The following is an 18,666-nucleotide window of genomic DNA, read 5'->3' as shown; positions in this document are numbered from 1 at the left end:
TACCAAGCCAAGGAAGGGGAGGGAGTGAAAAAAGAAACCACCTTTCAAAGGAAAGGATAGATATTAAGATAGAAGAAAAGCAGAGGTAAGGAGATGAGACCAGAGGGACACTTCTCTGATGCAGGATTTGAGGCTGCAGCCCCTGGTTTCAAATCCAGGGGGCTCTGCTGAATAGTACCGGGAGAGGGCAGCATTACCTGTCATCTGGGAAATTAAGGCAAAATACCTTTTGGGTAGCCAAGCCAGCCAGCCAAAGTCAATATTGATAATCAAGCCAGCTCTAGCTATAAAGCTGTAGGAGAGAAAAGAGAGGCAGAGAAGAAGCTGCCAAAACCTGTTTCAGCTCAGGGCTGGCCCTATTTGCCTGAGGCGTCTCCCAGAAGGGAGATCTTTGTGGGGCATATTCTCTGATGGACATTGACCAGCTGAAATAGAAGAGGACCCTAGGAATAGGGCTGCTTTGACCTCCTTTCCTCAGATGGAAGGGGTCCTGTGTACAGAATTTGAGGATCACCCATGGAGAAGACTCCCCCCACCCCCCACCCCCCCACACACACATACACACTCATGGAATCATTCTACAACCTTATAGGATCTTACTATTCAAGGAAGCAAACACAATATATCTCCTCTCTGGGGAGGAGAGAGATAGGCCTTCCCCCAGAGAGGAGAAAACCCACAGAAAAGGAAGCAGGAGAGGAAACCACTAACTGTTAGTTTCCAGCAGCATGTTTCTCACTCTGCCCCAGTCCTCCCCCAAGTCTCTCCCTTTCTTTAAGTGTCAAGGCCTGTTTTGCTCCTATGTGCTTGCACTCCACCATGTTTTTCTGGAACTGTAGGTCTCTTGTGAGCAAGGGGTGAGGAAGAAAGAGAAGGTATGGTAGGGTAGGAGGGAGATTCAGGATATGGAGGCTGGAATATATCCAGTTTGGAGGATGTATTATTAAGCCATTTTTCAGCAGATCATAAAGAGTTTGACAGAACCTCGAAAATCAAGCTACTCTTCCTCTGCCTCCCTACTTATTTGTGTCCCCAAGGACTCCACTTACATTATTCCATCTGATCTTTGCTTTTTTTCTTCCATAATAGGACCAGCTACCATCCCCTCCAGGATCAGTGCAGCTCTATTCTGTGGCCATAAAAATCCCACCCTTCCCCGCTTCTCCCATCTTCAATCAATCAGTCAGAGAAGGACAAGGGGCACAGGAAGGGGCCCAGAATGGGGGCAGAAGTGGAAGTATTAAAGCTGACCAGGCTACTGAGGAGGAGCAGACCTCCCCCAGTGATGAGGCCCCTTGGCTCAGCTTCTTGTTTCCCTAGCACAAGTCCTGGTTGTCTCCCTTCCCATCCCCTGCCCTACCTTTCACCACTCTCTTCCCCCAATCTCAGTGTCCATTTCCAGGTCCCTGGAGTCTGGAAGGAATATGGAAAAAGGAATAAACGACCACCTTCACATTCTAAAATTCCCTCCCTAGACCCTCATGAGCTTGACCAAGCTGCTGATGTCGTTTCTTGTGTGAGGGAGGAGTGAGAGTGTCCTCTGATTAATGCAGCAGGGAAACTGAGGCAGGGAAAAAAATCCTGTGTTCAAAGAGACTGGCGGAGAAACGAGGAGGTTCCCAGGATTCCCTCTCTTTAACACCCCCATCCCTTATCCTCGAAGAGACCTGAGGATCTCCCCTCTGGACCTACTCCCTAGATCGTCGAGTCCCGCCCCCTCCAGTCCCCTCCCCAGGTTCAGGGCGGGGCGGGCCCGGCCCGTGAGTCAGCGGCTCCCCGATCTAGCCCGGGAGGGGATAGAGCTGGAGGAGCGGGGTGCGGGGTACGTTGGGCTGTTGGGGAAGTCGCGTCTCGTGTGAGCGGGTCTGATCCGGCTTGTGCTGAGCCGAAGGGACAGCCCTAGGTCTGGGGGGAGAGAATCCCTGCCTGTGAGACCCGCCTTCCCTGGCCCGGGCCCCTCCCAGTTCCCCAGCGCCGACCGCTTCCTGGTCCCCGTCGCAACTATGGCTGAAGAACAACCGCAGGTCGAATTGTTCGTGAAGGTAGGAGCACCTTCTCCCTCCTAGGCCAGCTTCCCAATTCCTGGAAGACAACTCTCACCTTTACCCCGCTCCAGCCTTAACTCCCCAATCTCTTCCCTCCTTGACCCCCTCCCCAACCCCACGTGCAATCTTTGGGGTGTGTGTGTGTGTGTGTGTGTGTGTGTGTGTTGGGGGGGGGTGGCTTTGGAAAGGGAAGACAATTGTCGTGTGTGTGTTTGTGTGTGTGTGTGGGGGGGGGGTGGTAATGAGAATTCTATGCCCAATCCTGAAAAGTTTGTAGAAGTTTCCAGCAGCCTTAAGAGGGTTCCCAGGAGTTGAGAATATTGACGAGGCTGGGGGAAGGGTCGGATAGGAAAGACTGGGGGAGAATGGTGCAGTGGGACCCAACAGGGTTTGGAGGGTCAGAGGGAAACATCAGGACAGGTGGTCCTATGAGAAGACCAGAGTGAGGAGTGTCTTGGGGGGAGACTTGGAGAAATGTGCAAGTGTGTGTGTGTGGCAAGGTAGGTTTCAAGGGAGAGGGTGTGGTAAGGGAGGCCGAGAGGGGATCCATGGGGAAGGACTGGTAGGTGGAAGGAAGTGAGAGAGTGGAAGTGGAGTTATAGCAGCGGGGCTGGAGATGGGGTGGGTCCGGAAGGGTTCCAGGGACTTGCAGAAGCCAGAAAAAGGGAGGTCGCTAGATGCGAGTTTAGCTGGGGCTCCCACAAGGATAGGTGGAGAGAGGTATCAGAAGGAGGGGGAAGCCTGGGTTAGGGCATTCACGGTTTGGGGCTTTTAGAAACAGGAGAAAAAGAGTCGCCCCAACTCTCTCCTCTCTCTGTGGGTGTGGATGAAGAGTGGTGGTCCTTTGGCCTTTGAGAATATGAAAACACAGACCACAGACTCCACTGTTGCTGCTCTGCTCCCCTCCCCACTCCAGGGCATTCTTACCCAATCCTGGACCTCATCTCTGCACCTCCCTCTCCATCTGTGTCTCCTTGTTTTCACATTCTCCCCACCCTTCACTTTCCTGCCGCCTTTCTCTCTACTTCCCCTTCTTTGTTCGTCCTTCTTTGTGCGTCCTGCCGCTTTCCCCCTTCTTTATGCTTGGGGCTTCTGGGGAAGCCATTCCCTCTCCCTGTGCCCAGCTGTGCCTGGGCCCGCCCCCCTTAGGTGTGGTCCCCACCTCACTCATACTTGCCTCAAGGGCTATTTTTATTCCTGGGTGAGGCTGCTCTACAGAGCCCTGGGTCCTGTGTGAGGACAGTTATCTGGAGCTACGGGCCATGTGCTGGGAGATCCCGCAAGTAGTGTGTGGGGAAGAGGGAGGTGGCCCTCCGCTGCCCAGGCCTCAGCCTCACAGGTCCCTGCCCCCACTCCTTGCCAGGAAGGAAGCTGCTAAGGCCGGAGACACAGTGAGATGAATCACCCTCAGCCTAGGGGGAGGTCCCTTGGGGGATGAGGTCACCACTTGCCAATTAGAGGGCAACCCCCCTCTGTAAAGCCCTCTACATCTTTAGGGTGAGGCTCTGGGCCCCTTGACTCCCCTACCTGGCTGCCAGAAACAGCTTGGTGGAGACATAAAGAACCAGAACCCTGGCTTCCAAACCCTGCTGCACCTTGCCAATCTGCAGACTCTACTCCGTTCAGGAATCCAGGCCTCTAACCTACCAAGTCCCTCTCTATGGATGTGAGGATTAAATAAGTGTTTGTATGTAAAGTGCTGAGAATAGCATATAGAAAACTGCATTACTGTTTAGTCTTCCCTCTCTATGGTCCAGATCCTCCAAGTTCTCCAAAACCCCATCCCTCTGCCTCATTCCCACCTGTCCTGACCCCTCTGGGGAACCAGAAGTTGCCCTTTGCAGAAAATGTTCCCAGTGATCTGCGCTAGGTTTGCTCTACCTCCAGAGTGGAGAGCCCACTTCTTGGGGGAGCTTTAACTGGTGAGACTGAATGTTATGACAAGGCAGAAAACAGCTAGATCTGGGAGTAGGAGGTTCAGAGAATGGCCTGGGGTTGGGTGGGGTGTACCAGGCCTAACTTTGGGGTGGGGGTTGCTTTTCAGGCTGGCAGTGATGGGGCCAAGATTGGGAACTGCCCCTTCTCCCAGAGACTGTTCATGGTACTCTGGCTCAAGGGAGTCACCTTCAACGTCACCACTGTTGACACCAAGAGGTGGGCCAATTTCTGTTCCTCTAAACACCCCTGGTGCACACATATGTGCACACATATATGCACACACATACACTCACCTAATCCTAGCCCTTCATCCTGCACTTTTCCCCGCCCCCCTCCACCCAGAGCTCCTTTTTCTTCCCACATCCCTCCATCTCCCCTTTCTGGTTCTCCCTGACCCCCTTTTCCTGTCCTGATGCCTGGCCTCTTCTCCAGGCGGACTGAGACAGTACAGAAGCTGTGCCCAGGAGGGCAGCTCCCATTCCTGCTGTATGGCACTGAAGTGCACACAGACACCAACAAGATTGAGGAGTTTCTGGAGGCTGTGCTGTGCCCTCCCAGGTATAAGGGCACTTGGAAAGGAGGGAGTGGGTAGCTGGGAGACTCTAGGAAAAAGAGGTGTTGAAGAAGTGGAAAATGGGAATGGTGATGGGCTAGAGCAGGGGAGCTGAGGCTCCTTCTGGAAGATAACTTATCCTGTTTCTTCCATTGGCTTTCAGGTACCCCAAGTTGGCAGCTCTGAACCCTGAATCCAACACGGCTGGGCTGGACATATTTGCCAAATTTTCTGCTTACATCAAGAATTCCAACCCAGCTCTCAATGACAGTGAGTTTCAAGGGTTGGAGGCCAGGGTCCTAGGAGTAATGGAGAAGATCTAGGGATTGGGAAACATTAGGAGCACCTGGAAATTCAGCTGTCAGGGAGGTGGAGCAGATGTTGGCAAACCTTCACTGCCTCTCGCCCCAGCCACCTTACTTTTACTTCAGCCCCATATTTCTTCGTATTTATGATGGCTGTGACTTTAAGCTTCTCTCATTTGTTACCTAGTCTCTCCAGCCCCACTGAGGACATTAGTTGGGTTAGCTGCTGGTCTGTTTTCTGGCAGAATAGGTTGTGCTTAAGAACAGTAACTCTAGATCCAGACTACCTGAGTACAAACACTACTAGCTGTGTGACTTTGAGCAATTCATTTAATTTCTCTGTAAATCCATTTCCAGATCTATAAAATGAGGATAACAATACCTATTTCATGGGTTTATGTGAGAATTAGATGAGTTGTTGTGTGTAAAGTGCTTAGAATAATAACACATGGAAAACTACGTTCGTGTTAGATATTATTCTCTTGGACTGGCCTCACCATTAGTATTCATTCACCCTCCACTCCCTAGGTCCTCCCGGACTATGCTGATCTTTTGATGTTCTTACCAATTCCCCTTTCTTGCACAGATCTGGAGAAGGGGCTCCTGAAAGCCCTGAAAGTTTTAGACAATTACTTGACATCCCCCCTCCCCGAAGAAGTGGATGAGACCAGTGCTGAGGATGAGGGTATCTCTCAGAGGAAGTTTCTGGATGGCAATGAGCTCACTCTGGCTGACTGCAACCTGTTGCCAAAGCTCCACATAGTGCAGGTGGGTGGTCATTGTAGGAGTAGAAGGTGGCCACTGGATGGCTCTTTAAGAAGCTCCCACACAGGTTTCCCATGACAACCACTCCTAAGGTGGTTTCTTTCTTGGGATGGTTTCTGTGGATTGCTACCAATAGCAGATACTACCCCATTCCTTCTCGGCAGCCATTGCTGCAGACCAGGGCTTGAGAGAATTACATTCCGTGACATAGGCTGTGGGTGCAGCAGATTGGCCGAGAGTAACATATCCCAGTATTGCTATCAAGAGTGTTCTTCCTATCTCTGTCACTGCCAAATCCCCAGATAAGACAAAGCAGGCTTTTCCTAAAATCAGAGCTTTAACTCTTTTTATAGCATCAGTCTCCACTTCCTCTTGTGATGAAAGATGAAAACTGCTGGTTCCCATGTTTTTGTCTTAGCCTTAAAGCTATGGTTTAATTTGTGAAACATGGGCCTAATGTCAGTCTGCTACAGACCTCTGTATTGAAAACTGTATACTGGACGCTGAAAGACACAAAGATGTACGATGATTGGTTCTTGCTCTCAAAGGATTTGAAATCTAGCTGGGAAGATAAAACATTCACATGAAAGTGAATTAATAATACATGATAAAAACCAAATGAAAAATAGGGGCAAAAGTTTTTGTGGAAATTCAAGAGGAGAATTTTATGATTTGTGAATTATATCTCAATATAATCAAGGAGAGAAGTGGCACCATGGAATGGGGTGGTCTGAAAAGGAGCAGGTTATAAATGACCAGGATTTCAGTAAATGGAGAGGAAGGGTGAAGACAATAGGAGAAAGCGAGGAGTTAGAAAGCCCATTGGAGAAAATGATTCATATGGGAGATAAGAATTACAGGAAGAGAAGCCAGATAGTAGAGGTTCTTGAATGCCTGGACAGGAAGGCTAGATTTTATCATGTAAGCCTTGGGAGAAGGGAAAGACCAAGAGCCATTGTGGCTTCCCCTGAGGCTAACATGTTGGTCCCTCTCCTCTCCGCACCCCCAGGTGGTATGTAAGAAGTACAGGGGATTCTCCATCCCAGAGGTGTTCCGCGGAGTGCATCGATACTTGCGCAATGCCTATGCTCGGGAAGAGTTTGCCTCCACCTGTCCAGATGACGAGGAGATCGAGCTGGCTTATGAGCAAGTGGCCAAGGCCCTCAAATAAGCCCCTCCTGGGGCTCTGTGCCCCCCCTCTATTTTCTCCACAAAGGCACCAGGTGGTTTCCACGTGGCTACCCAATGGACACACTCCAAAATGGCCAGTGGGCAGAGAATCCTGGAGCACTTGTGTAGGGCTGACTGGGGGGCTGAGGGGAAAGATGGGGAATCTAGGTAAGATTTTTATTGTGTGGGGGTGTGGGTAGGACAATGTATTTCAGTAATAAAATACAGAATGAAAATGTAGTGTCGTTTTGCACAAAGGGGGCTGCAGTGTGGGTAACACAGAATGAAAAGTGGGTCAGTGACCTTGAGCTCAGGGCAGAAGCCAGGAATTTAGAAGAGGGGTATTTGTGGTCAGGCTTCCATTTTTCGTGCCGGTCCACCATAACGCTGTCTTGCGGTCCATGTCGCATTTGCTGCCCAGCCGACAGGGCCCTCCATATCTGGGTGGGCCTGGGCAGCACTCACGGGGCGGGGCCGAGTTCAGAGAAGGGGAGCGCAGTCCCTGTGGAGTGGGCGCGGCGTAGCAGGGCGGAATGGGCGTGGCCTCGAGGAGCCCCGCCCCGTCCCGCTTAGACAATGCCCGGGAGCCGCCAGACAGTCGCGCCCCCGCCCCACCGTAGTTCTTGAGCTCGCCTTACCCAGGGACCCCTCAAAAGCCAAGAGCTCCAGCCCCCGAGGCTTGAAGACTAGGACTCCCTTCTCCAACCAACTCTGTCCTCAGGGGGGTGGGGCCCCAGCCAAGAACACAAGAGCACTGGAGTCTGGGTGGCCGCTAGAGGTAAGTCTAGGGGTTGGAGATGTCCCCCGGACCGTGTGCGGGCCAGAGTTTGAGGTTGCCGGGCCCGTGCTCAATACCCGACAGAGTGCAGGAGGCCGAAATTTGTGTGCGGAGCTGAGCTGGGTAGACTTTGGGGGAGATGGACGGGGAAACGGTCCTGGAGCCGGGAGTGGTGCCCGCTCCCTGGGACCACGCCCCCGGTTTCCCCGCCCCTTGGATTTCGTTTTAGACCTCTCCCAGTCCTCCGGGACTCGGTCTGGTTTCTACTGGGTCGTGCTAGGGGTAGCACGACCGACAGGGGTGGAGAGAAGATATTTAACTCCTTAGGCTCTAATTCCTCCCTCGTTGCCCCTCTCTCCCTTTCTTGTTGGGCATTCAGGACTTCCATCTCCCAGGCCCTGACTATCTCCCCAGCTGTCTCCTCCTGTCCCATAACCCCTTTGGGTCCCTTGCCTCACTTCGGGTCCCTATGGCAGCGAGCAGCTGAGGGTTAAGGGGGCGGGGCCGTTGCATTTTTGGGGAGTGAGCGCATCCTAGCGGCTGCCAAGAGGGGCGCCTAGCAGGGACCTCGCGAAGCCCCCGAACAGGGGCAACAGGTGTTTTAGAGATTAGGGGTCCCGGTCTTGTTCCTCGGACTCCCTCCAAAGAAGCAGACCCCGAAGGGTGCGGGGTGGAATGGAGTTGGCGGGAGGGGAACTTCTGGAGGGGGTGGGGCGAAGTGGGAGGGGCGCCCGGAGATGGCAGAAGGAAGACCCGGGCGCTCTTAACCACCCCCTACGCCCTTCTGTGCATGTCTCTTTCTTTGCCCTCCTCCCTTTCTGTCTCTTCTCCCAGACAGGTGAAGTAAAAAGAGAAAACTAAGAAATCAGAGCGGCCGGAGGGGGAGACTGTGTGGATGGGATGGGGACGCCGGGGGAGGGGCTGGGCCGCTGCTCCCATGCCCTGATCCGGGGGGTCCCAGAGAGCCTGGCTTCGGGGGAGGGTGCGGGAGCTGGCCTCCCGGCTCTGGACCTGGCTAAAGCCCAGAGGGAGCACGGGGTACTGGGGGGTAAACTGAGGCAGCGATTGGGGCTGCAGCTGCTAGAACTGCCTCCTGAAGAGTCGCTGCCGCTGGGACCGCTGCTCGGTGACACCGCCGTGATCCAAGGGGACACGGCCCTAATCACGCGGCCCTGGAGCCCCGCCCGCAGGCCGGAGGTGAGCGCCAGGGTGCGGGTGGGTAAGAGGAGAGGGGTAGCTGGCCGTACGGGGTTTTAAGAATTGCAGGTGGGAATGTCTCTGCCCCGCGCCCTCTTTTCCTGCCCTAAGGTCGATGGAGTCCGCAAAGCCCTTCAGGACCTTGGGCTCCGGATTGTGGAGATGGGAGATGAGAACGCGACGCTGGATGGCACTGATGTTCTCTTTACCGGTGAGGCTGAGGTGCCTGCATTCCTGGGCTTTGCACTGGGAAGCAGAGTTGAGACTGGGCCACGTCGGGCCTTGTTTCCAACTCACTCTCTCTCTTAAACCCCCGCGGCCTCCCTGGGCTCAGGCCGGGAGTTTTTCGTAGGTCTCTCCAAGTGGACCAATCACCGAGGAGCTGAGATCGTGGCGGACACGTTTCGGGTGAGGAGCAGGACCAGCTTCGTGCTGGGGGAGCCAGGAGCTGATGGGGTAGGAAGGGCGTGGGGTGGGACACGGCGTAGGGAGGAGCCAAAAGCAGCTTGTGTTTTAGGGAATCCTCTCACTCCTCCCACTTCCCCTGAATTCTTTCCCTTGTTGCCCCTAGGACTTCGCTGTCTCCACAGTGCCAGTCTCGAGCCCCTCCCACCTGCGCGGCCTCTGCGGCATGGGGGGACCCCGCACTGTGGTAGCGGGTAGCAGCGAAGCCGCCCAAAAGGCTGTCAGGGTGAGAGGCGGGGCAGGGGTGGGGCAGGTTGGGGTTCGGCCACAAAAGTGGGTGTGGCTCCCGGCCCTAGAGGCTGAAAGCAGGGAGGTTCAGAGAATTAACTCCAAACCCTGCCCTCATGGGGCGGACTATCTAGTGTGAAAACCTGTGAGAAAGCAAGTTGTTATACTAGCAGGACAAGGACAGGGAACACAGCAGATTCACATCATCTTCCCGAGTTTCAAGTAACTCCCAAAAGATGGCAACTAAGCTATGACTTGAAGGATGTATGAAATTGACTGGGAGGGGCTGGAGAGGGGGAGAAGAGGGTTGGAGGTAGAAGGAAGTGCATGTGAGTATGAGGTGGAACAGAGGTAACTAAATCACTTAGAACACTGCCTGACACATACTAAGGGCTAAGTGCTTGCTAGCATTATTGTACAGCAAATGTAACTGTGTCCTCAGCCCTCTGAGCTTCAGCACTTCCTCTTTCCTCTCCCTCAGGCGATGGCAGTGTTGACGGACCACCCCTATGCGTCCCTGACGCTCCCAGATGACGCAGCTGCTGACTGTCTCTTTCTGCGTCCTGGGTTGCCTGGTGTGCCCCCTTTTCTCCTGCACCGTGGAGGCGGGGACCTGCCTAATAGCCAGGAGGTGAGGGAAGGCAGCAGCTCCACCACTGCCACCAACCAGAGAAAGGGGTCTCAGGCCTTCTTAGTGGGAGGAAGAAGGGGTACCGTCTCTGGAAGCATGGGTGGTGCCACCCTGAGCTGGCTAGAAGAAGGGCCTGGCTGTGGCCTCAGGATCTTACTCCCCTCTCCTCACTTTATATCCTCCCTGCAGGCACTGCAGAAGCTCTCTGATGTCACGCTGGTACCTGTGTCCTGCTCAGAACTGGAGAAGGCAGGCGCTGGGCTCAGCTCCCTCTGCCTGGTGCTCAGCACACGCCCCCACAGCTGAGGGCCTGGCCTTGGGGTCCTGGCTGGCCAGGGGTAGGGCAGCATTGGGATCAGAAGGGGAAGGAGGCTTAGATAGAGGACAGTGAATAGGTAGTAGTGGGGAGAGGGCCCCAAGATGGGGGGGGGGGGAGGGCTTAGTGTGGGAAAAAGGATAGAGTCCACTGGGTGAGTCATCTTCCTCAGAGCTAATAAACAGAACCAACCTTTTAGACTGGGTTGTGGCTTGTGTCTTATTGGGGCAGAGGGGTAGGGGCAGGGCTGAAATCTGGGGTTAGTGCTGGGAAGGAGGCCTCCTTCATTCATCAAACCCTCATTAGGCACTTACTGACTCATTGCCCAGCCCTATCATAGGTGTTTGGGCACAAGATGGACAGGATAGAATTTCTACTGTGGGCAGCACATATGAGGGAGAGAAGAAAGAGTATGGGTGGATCACTCAATTTATCCAAATGTCAGATGATTCAGAAACTGGTAGATTACCAACTCACTCCTAGATGATAGAGAGGAAGAAGTGACACTTCCAGGGACATTCATTTTCATTCACTCATTTACTGAGGCTTAGCAGTAAAATTAAAAAGGGTCAGTCTCCTGATATCAGGGAACTCACAGTATATGAAATTGAAATACAGGTTGTGATGGAACAATTCACAGGATGTTGTTGCTATGAGATAAATAAGGAGACTGCCTAAGGCATCAAGATGTACACAGAGGTAGGCAAAGAGGGTCAGGAATGGCTTCCCAGGAAAGGCTACATTTCAACTGAGGATAAAGAAGAATTAGCCAGGAAGGTGGTGGGGAGGAGGAGGAAGAGTGATCCAGGAAGAAGGACTTGAATTGTGCAAAGGCATATTTGGAGGCTGGGGAGAATCTCTCCAAGGCTGGCACATTGTGTGCATGTGGAGTGACAGGGACAAGCCTGGAGAGTAGGCAGAGTGCTGCAGCACCTTGTACCCAAAGCCAAGGCCCATGGCTCCAGAGCTGAAGGTTATGGAAAGAAATACTGCAATTCTGGAATATAGGCCATGAGGAGTAGGTTACCATTTGGGGAGGACCCCTCTGGCTTGAGGGAGGAAGACAAGGACAAGAGGATGAGGTGGGGCTATGGGTGACCAGGGAAGAAATGAGAGTACATTCGGGTGGTAGCCCTGGGCGTGAAGAAGGGTAGGATTTCACAGTGACATTAAAATAGGACTTGGTTCATTGTGTGGGAGTGAGCGGAAGAAGGTCTGCATGACTCCCAGTTTCTGGCTTAGGCAACTGGGTTGATCAATAGAGAATGCAGACAAGTATTAAGTGACAATGAGTTGGGTTTTGGGTATGCTGTGTGCAAAATGCCTACGGCCAACCAGACAGAGATGTCTCAGGGATAGTTGGGAGATCCCATTCCCGGAAATGTGAGCTGGAGAGAGTTCTGAGTTGTTTGCAGAGGTGAGGGCTGAGAACTGGCTGCGGATGGCAGATTCCCAAAGAGGGAAGTCCGATAAAGAAAGGACAAACCTAGAATGGTGGGGAATACCATGGGGGTAGGGAGCAAGGAAAAAGAGTCCAAAAGGAAGACACCAGCATTAAAGAAAAACAGAGCTTAAAGAAGGGAGTGATCAAAGACCAAGCCAGATGAATGCTAAAAAATCTACTGGGTGTGGCCATCAGGACCTCACTGGCAACCTCATGGAGAGCAGATGAGCAGTGGGGGTGGAGTAAAGGAGAAGAAAATATGGGTGTAGGCCCCTGGTTCAAAGAGCTGGACTGTGGGGGGAAGGGAAGAGTAGGACAACTATCTAGGAGTTGTTGATGTCTTAAGATAGGGAGACAGGGCTTGATCAGGTTTAGAGAGAGCACCAATGGTGAAGTTATGAGATGGGGTAGCTGAAGGAGCAAGATCAGTGGCAGAGATAGCCTGGAACCCAGGGCTCCTGACTCTCAGGCTAGTGCTCGATTCTATCCCATGGTGGATTCCTTTTCCAAGTGAGTAGCCAAGGAGGGGCCAAAAGTTGTGGAGAGCTGAGAACCCCCAGCTTGCGAGGTTCGAGGTTTGGAATAAGGACTTCCCTTCAAACTACAACCGCATAGATGGTGGAGGCATCAGCAGGGACCACTGGGGTTAACCGGAGGGGCCTTCTGAGGGCCAGATGATCCAGGTCTGCATAGAGCAGGCTCTGAAAGGTGGGCAGGAAAGCAGAAGGGTCTCAGAGATCTGACTCCCTGGGGGATACAGGCTTTTCCTCGGGGATTCTGGCCAGCCCTCTTCCAATCCCCAGGCCCTTACCGGCTCCTGGTCCAGGTCCCCTGTGATCTTAGGCTCCTCCTCCTTTGCTGGCCTCTGGGTCTCGACTTTCACCAGTGGATCTATATGGGGGGGACAGAGCTGAAGAATTGAGAGAAAGTGACCAACTTGTCTGCTCCCAGGAAGGGCTCAGACTCAGGAATTGAGAAATGGGAAGTGCGGGAGCAGTAGAAGGAAAATGAGGTGGAATTAGTCTCACCAAATCTGGGGAGTGGTTGAGGCGGGTGCGGGGGTGATCGCCTGTAACGGATGTGTAGGAGTCTTTGAGTGCCATCAGTTTTGTCTCGTTCTCCTCGGGACCAACAGCAACCCAGCAACTCGGAAGGGTCAGACCCACAAACAATTTGGGCTCCACTCCCACCGATAATTCTGCCCATGCTCTGATCCTGCTCCAGCTCTATCTTCACCTTCCAAGCCAGGGCTCCACCCACCAGTCTGTGGCCTCGGCCCAAGTTGTGACCTCCCCCATTTTTCTCTAAACCACATGCCCCAGCTCTAGATCTAGCTAAAGTCTGCAAAGGTTCTAGTCCTGCCCTTCCCGACTCAAGCCTCACCCATTGTGCTCACCTGCGCCACCACCAGACCACGCCCAACGCCCCGAGTCCCAGCACTAGTCCAGCGCCCAGCAGTGGGATCAGGAGCTGGGGATACATGGACCCTGGGGAAATGGAGGAGGGGATGGCGGTAGATGCCGAGGTCAGGGGTGCGAGAACAGAGAACTAGCTCTCCAGGTCAAGAACGTCCAGCCAAGGCCTCTCTCCCTCCCCAGGGTCTGTGTTCGAGTTAAGCCCCCGTGCGCAAAGACCTGGACCTACCGTGGGCAGGCCCCGGAGCCCTGCAGTCAGCCCCGTCCCCTAGCACATGCAGCACAGTACGGCTCTCCTCCTCGCGGCGGCCCCTGCAGAAAAAGGTGCCTGAGTCCCCCGCGCTCAGGAGCAGCTCCAGCCGCAGGATACTAGGGTCCAGGGCACGTAGGCGACCAGCAAAGGGCTGGACGGGAGACACAGTGGGGGTCCCGCTGGATGAGGCCCACAGGATTGGGCGGCGTCCTTTGGACAGGCCCCTGCAGGCCGGGAAGCTAGGCGCCCAGGCCCAGCGGATGGGATGCGAGACCCCTACGCAGGAGAAATTCACCCGGTCTCCAGGGCGGCCGTCCAGTGAAGCTGGGTTTGGAGGGGACAGTGGTTAGGGCAAGTCCACAGTTAGAGACGAATCCCACTCCCGTCTCCTCTCTCTCCCCTCTCCTCTGCTCTCCTGTGCTCCTCATCTTTCCACACACACCACCCTCCCCTCCCCCACCCCCGCGCCGCCCCCTGCCTCGGTCTTTCCTTGCACCTATCCTAACTTTCCTGGGGCATGGCTTACCCCCGGGGTCTCCCTGGGCCCTCGCCAACAGCACAGGCAGCAGTTGCAGAACCAGGGCCATGACTGGGATGTGGTGGGGAGAGGAGGGAGTGGATCAGCAGAGGAGACCAGAGGGAAACCAAGGGGTTGGCGGGGGGGGGGGGGGGGGGGGGGGGGGGGGGGGGGGGGGGGTCGCGGGTCTGGGCACTCCGATAAAAGGAGGGCGGGGCTACCAGCTGGGATCCCTCTGGGAGCCCTTCACAGCTCTCAAACAATACTCGGTTAAAAGTGGTGCTCGGGCTGGTTACAGAACACTTTCGCAAAACTTTAACTCCTGCAGTTAGCAGGGGCCCAGAGCGTCCGGGCTGGCTGGCTGAGTTCAAATCCTGACTTCACGTGCGGGCAAGTCGCTTAACTTCTCTGGGCCTGTTCGCTCATCTGTAAAACAGGGATAAAAGCACCTACCTCATAGAGGATTGAGAAAGAAAAAGAGTAATACATGTAAAACACCTAGCACAATGGCTGACACATAGGAGCACTAAGTGCTCACTATTACTATTACTATTATTATTATTATTATTTCTATTCTTATTTTAGCTTCTACTTCACCTCTGTGCCCACGCTGTCCCTCCCAGCCAGTGGTGCCCCACCCAGACTGGCAGGTTTTGATTTGAGAGACACTTTGGAGCAGGTGCACATGCCCCACACCCTGGACTTCATTGGCCCTCACTGAACTAGAACAACCCAGGCCAGACCAAGCCCTAGTTTAGCCAGGGCAAGTTCTGAGAACCTTCTAAGGGCCTGAGGCAGCACCTCCCTAGCAGGCAGCCCCAGCCTATGCCTCTGTTCTTGTGACATCATGGAAGCCCCTGGTGACATCGCAAACCCTTCATCCTTTGTCCTGTGGCTAAGCAGGGATTGGGAAGATCAAGTCAGGGCTGAATCAAGATTAAGTTGGCCTCTTCCATCCTTAATTTCTTTTTTCTTTTTTCTTTTAGAGAGAGAGCACACAAGCAGGGGAGAGGGGCAGAGGGAGAGAGAATTTTAGGCAGGCTCCATGCTCAGCAGTGGAGCCCAATGCGGGGCTCAGTCCCACAGACCCTGAGATCATGACCTGAAATCAAGAGTCAGATGCTCACCTGACTGAGCCACCCAGGAGCCTCTCCATCCTCAGTTTCTGCTCACCTGCCCCTACCAGTTCCCCCCAGGGACCCAAATTTGGCAGTTAATGTAGCCCACATCCCACTGTCCATTTCCCAGGAAGCAGCAGGCACCGCCACCACAGCCACTGTACTATCACAGGGGCCTTTGGTGATGCCTCTTCAGAGGACTGGGCAGGCAGGGCTGTCAGCTGGGAACCAGGAGGGGTGTCTTGACCTGAAATCAAGAACCAAAATGGAGTTGGCCACTAGTTCACCTATCCTCCGCTACCTCTCTCTCCCATCCCCACTTCTTCACCCAGTTCTGCTTAGTACCTCCCCATCCCTGGTCAGCTGTGTGTAAATAGAGAAGGAGGGGCCACCAGAGGCAGGGAAGGGAGGGGACCATTGGGATTATAAATTCCAAAAAGTCCACTCAACTCCCAGAGCCGGATCCCTGAAAATCTACTGTCAGCTGCGGTACTTGCTACCATTCTCAGGATCCTCATCATGAAAGGTCTTCTGCTGCTCACCCTGTCTGCTCTGCTCTGCTGGGTCTCAGGTGAGCATCTAGGGGCCCCAAGGACTTCTACAGCTTGCCCCACCCACCACCCTCCATTGCCCACTGCTCAGGATCCCAAGTGCCCCAACTGGTGGCTCAGTTCTCCTGTGCCTCCAGAACCAGGCTTCCCTGTCACAGGGTCTTTGCTCCATTTCTCAAGGATTCCTGGCTCCTTCACACTTCTCCCCACCTCCAAGACCTGCCAGGGCTCCAGGTCCCCTCTCCCCTACTCCACTACCAAACTCTCTGGGACCCAGCTTACTGCTTTCTCCTCTTACCATCTGCACTCAGCAGAGTCCTCCCAGAAACCTAGGCATCCAGTCTGGGACTTCTTGTGCATCCTACCCTCCCCATCTACTCCATCAGATTTTGTTCTCAGTCATTCTGAGAGGCAGTGGCCTTTTCTAGTGCACCCTTGGGCTTCCCTGGGGAGCATACCCCCAGGGATACAAGCCTTCTGGAGGGTCCCAGGGATTTCTTAGAATCTCCTGGGAAACTGGGGAGATATCCCAGCCTCCCAGGGAGGGAATGCCAAGGCTGCTCATGCCCAGGGTGAAATGGATTTGTTGCACAGAGGTGCAGTCACCGGACCCCTCTACTCTTGGACTGAACCCCTCCTTCGCCACACTTGGCTCACCCAAACCTGCAATTAGCTGAGGTGGGAACTTGGAGGGTGACACTTTCTGCTTCCATTCTCTCCCTTTTGGTAAGGTGCTCAGGTGGAATCTGATGATCTGGTTCCCAGATATTTTTCTTTTCTTCCTCAAAGCCGCCAGGATGACAGGATCCCACACTTACGGCAGTCCCAGGTGGTGAGAGTAAATTGCTAAAGCTGACCACAGGGGCACCTGGCTGGCTCAGTCAGTTAAGCGTCCAACTCTTGGTTTGGCTCAGGTCATGATCTCACCGTGAGTTCGAGCCCCGCATTTGGCTCTACACTGACAGCGCAGCCTCTCTCAAAAATAAATGAGCTTAAAAAAAATAAAAATAAAAATAAAAATAAAAGCTGGCCGTAGGTGGCTTTCTTGCCAGCCTCAAGTTACAAGCCATTTATGCAAGTGCTGCAACCATCATTCTTATTTGTAATATTTCTTCCAATTTTAAGTCTCCATCTGTGACGTCTTCTGAATTCCTTTATCTTTTCCCCCACCTCCTCCATTCCTTGCCCACGGTATTCTCACATTCCATCTATCCCCAGCCCTGTGTTTTTGTTGGTAGCTCTACCCCTCTTGACTCATCCCCCATGGGGTGGGGTGAAGGACAGTGTTTAGTGTGTGGGCATTCACAGAGCAGTGCTCCACCCTCCCCCACCTCCACTGTTGCTGCTTTACTCACCTCCTCTGTCACTACCAAACCAAACAGGTTAGAACACCTACTTGATTGGCTCTTCTCCACCCTACCCCACAGCTCTGCTGGTCCCCAGGTGAGTCAGACACCCCATCACCTCAGCCTGACTTGTGTCTTCCCAGCTGACATTCGCTGTCACTCCTGCTACAAGGTCCCTGTGCTGGGCTGTGTGGACCGGCAGTCCTGCCGCCTAGAACCAGGACAGCAGTGCCTGACAACAAATGTGTACCTCGGTAACATCCCCCTCTTTAGGGGGGAGAGGGGACCGGTGGGAGACTCTATTGGTGAGGGCTGAGGCCCAACTGTAGCTCAGACTGAGGTGGAACAGACAATCACAGGAATGATGATATTTGGCCAAGGGTTCTTAGATACCAGGCACCATTCTCTGACTTTACATGGATTGTTTGAGTTCATGTTCAAGAATCCTATGATGTGGGTGCTCTCCTTACACTGAGGAGACAGCCTCAGAAAGAGACACTGACAAGTCCAAGGCCTCACAGCCAACAAGTGATAGGACCAAGACTGGGGTGAGGGGGCAGGGGAAGGAAGTGAAGGAGGACAGTCAGACTTACTGAGAAGAGATAAAGAGGGGAGGGCCAGGGGCAGAGTAGGGAAGGAAGGAAGGGAAGGAAGCCTGGGTGGGGAGGGGAGGTGGACACAGGCATGCCAGGTGCCCATCCTAGCTGACCCCACTGTCCACTCCTACCCTCAGGTAAGATGTGGGTTTTCTCCAACCTTCGATGTGGCACACCCGAAGAGCCTTGTCGGGAGACCTTCAACCAAACCAACCACAAGCTGGGTCTGACCTATAACACTACCTGCTGCAGCAAGGACAACTGTAACAGCCCAGCCCCTCGGCCCACCCCGGCCCTGGCCCTTATCCTCCTGACTTCTTTGGCTGGCCTTGGCCTCTGGCTGCTGCACTGAGACTCACTCCATAGCTGCCCCTCCTCCCACTTGCCTTAACTTGAGCTGAGCCCTGTGTCCCCTGGCTCCCTACAATGGCCTCTCCTTAGCTCCCTTTGCTCAGAAAAACATTTCTCCAGACTCTTCACATTTCTTTAATTAGACAATGGTCTCTCTACCCATCCTGCCACTTTACATCCTCCACTCTGCTTCTCCTGAGTCCCTGCCCATATCCCTCTAGACCATTCCAAATCTTCCCCAATAGAACTCCTCACTCTATTTTTCCTCCTGCACTCTACCGTGCCCTACTCCGGGAGCGATGGGGACCTGGGCCTGAAATTGTCTTCTGTCCTGTCCCCAGTGAAGGCTCCTAGGAAGGACCTGATGACCTCACTGTCTGGGGTTGATTCCCCAAACCCTGGCCCCCATACATACCCCATTCCCATGATCACCTCTTTCCATTTTGAGTAATAAATGTCTATGTCTGATAAATTGTGTGTTTATTGTCAACAGACCTCTTGTCAGAGGCCCCCTCTCGGGAAATGATGTTTTCAGCTCCCTCCCTCCCCCAAGAATCCTTCAGGGGTTTCCCTGAGAGGCTGGGCTGGGGCAAATGGAGAAATGGGTTTTTCAGGCCTCTATCCTTCCTTCCTGTGCCTGAAGTTGGCACACAGGTCTCAGTGTTTGGAGCGACGATTCTTATC

At 53.7% G+C, this 18,666-nt stretch overlaps 4 protein-coding genes across 11 annotated transcripts; 3 read left to right on the top strand and 1 right to left on the bottom strand.

Annotated features, from left to right (window-relative positions):
• Positions 1–1,758: 1,758 nt before the first annotated feature.
• CLIC1 (chloride intracellular channel 1) lies at positions 1,759–7,012 on the top strand. Its single transcript, XM_042938303.1, has 6 exons — positions 1,759–2,042; positions 4,090–4,199; positions 4,416–4,541; positions 4,700–4,806; positions 5,428–5,609; positions 6,616–7,012. The coding sequence occupies exons 1-6, from the start codon at positions 2,004–2,006 to the stop codon at positions 6,775–6,777; spliced, it is 726 nt and encodes a 241-aa protein (XP_042794237.1). The 5' UTR covers positions 1,759–2,003; the 3' UTR covers positions 6,778–7,012.
• A 456-nt stretch (positions 7,013–7,468) lies between these two features.
• On the top strand, positions 7,469–10,481 carry DDAH2 (dimethylarginine dimethylaminohydrolase 2). Of its 3 annotated transcripts, none has more exons than XM_042938297.1 (7): positions 7,469–7,554; positions 8,389–8,751; positions 8,863–8,962; positions 9,086–9,159; positions 9,323–9,442; positions 9,926–10,075; positions 10,265–10,481. In XM_042938297.1, exons 2-7 carry the CDS (start codon positions 8,455–8,457, stop codon positions 10,379–10,381), a joined length of 858 nt encoding a protein of 285 aa, XP_042794231.1. In that variant the 5' UTR covers positions 7,469–7,554; positions 8,389–8,454; the 3' UTR covers positions 10,382–10,481. The 3 variants fall into 3 exon arrangements, with proteins under 3 accessions (XP_042794231.1, XP_042794232.1, XP_042794230.1); XM_042938298.1 differs by having other exon boundaries at positions 7,470–8,392; positions 8,632–8,751; XM_042938296.1 differs by having other exon boundaries at positions 7,470–8,751.
• MPIG6B (megakaryocyte and platelet inhibitory receptor G6b) lies at positions 9,112–14,149 on the bottom strand. 6 transcript variants are annotated; one of them, XR_006202522.1, is made up of 6 exons: positions 14,030–14,149; positions 13,480–13,827; positions 13,232–13,322; positions 12,864–12,981; positions 12,647–12,726; positions 9,112–9,199 (listed from the first exon to the last, which is right to left on the bottom strand). XR_006202522.1 is itself a non-coding variant. In XM_042938301.1 (6 exons), exons 1-5 carry the CDS (start codon positions 14,088–14,090, stop codon positions 12,675–12,677), a joined length of 612 nt encoding a protein of 203 aa, XP_042794235.1. In that variant the 5' UTR covers positions 14,091–14,146; the 3' UTR covers positions 9,112–9,199; positions 12,647–12,674. The 6 variants fall into 6 exon arrangements, 4 of the variants coding, with proteins under 4 accessions (XP_042794235.1, XP_042794233.1, XP_042794234.1 ...); XM_042938301.1 differs by having other exon boundaries at positions 12,647–12,745; positions 12,864–12,904; positions 14,030–14,146; XM_042938299.1 differs by lacking the exon at positions 9,112–9,199 and adding an exon at positions 10,387–12,536 and having other exon boundaries at positions 12,647–12,745; positions 14,030–14,146.
• On the top strand, positions 13,295–18,450 carry LY6G6C (lymphocyte antigen 6 family member G6C). Its single transcript, XM_042938304.1, has 4 exons — positions 13,295–13,434; positions 15,595–15,709; positions 17,179–17,289; positions 17,769–18,450. Exons 2-4 carry the CDS (start codon positions 15,658–15,660, stop codon positions 17,981–17,983), a joined length of 378 nt encoding a protein of 125 aa, XP_042794238.1. The 5' UTR covers positions 13,295–13,434; positions 15,595–15,657; the 3' UTR covers positions 17,984–18,450.
• Positions 18,451–18,666: the final 216 nt, after the last annotated feature.

This window comes from Panthera leo, chromosome B2 (genome assembly GCF_018350215.1).
Source record: "Panthera leo isolate Ple1 chromosome B2, P.leo_Ple1_pat1.1, whole genome shotgun sequence".
NCBI lineage: Eukaryota > Metazoa > Chordata > Mammalia > Carnivora > Felidae > Panthera > Panthera leo.
The sequence above is the reverse complement of the archived record's forward strand: the minus strand, read 5'-3'. Positions and strand labels throughout refer to the sequence as shown.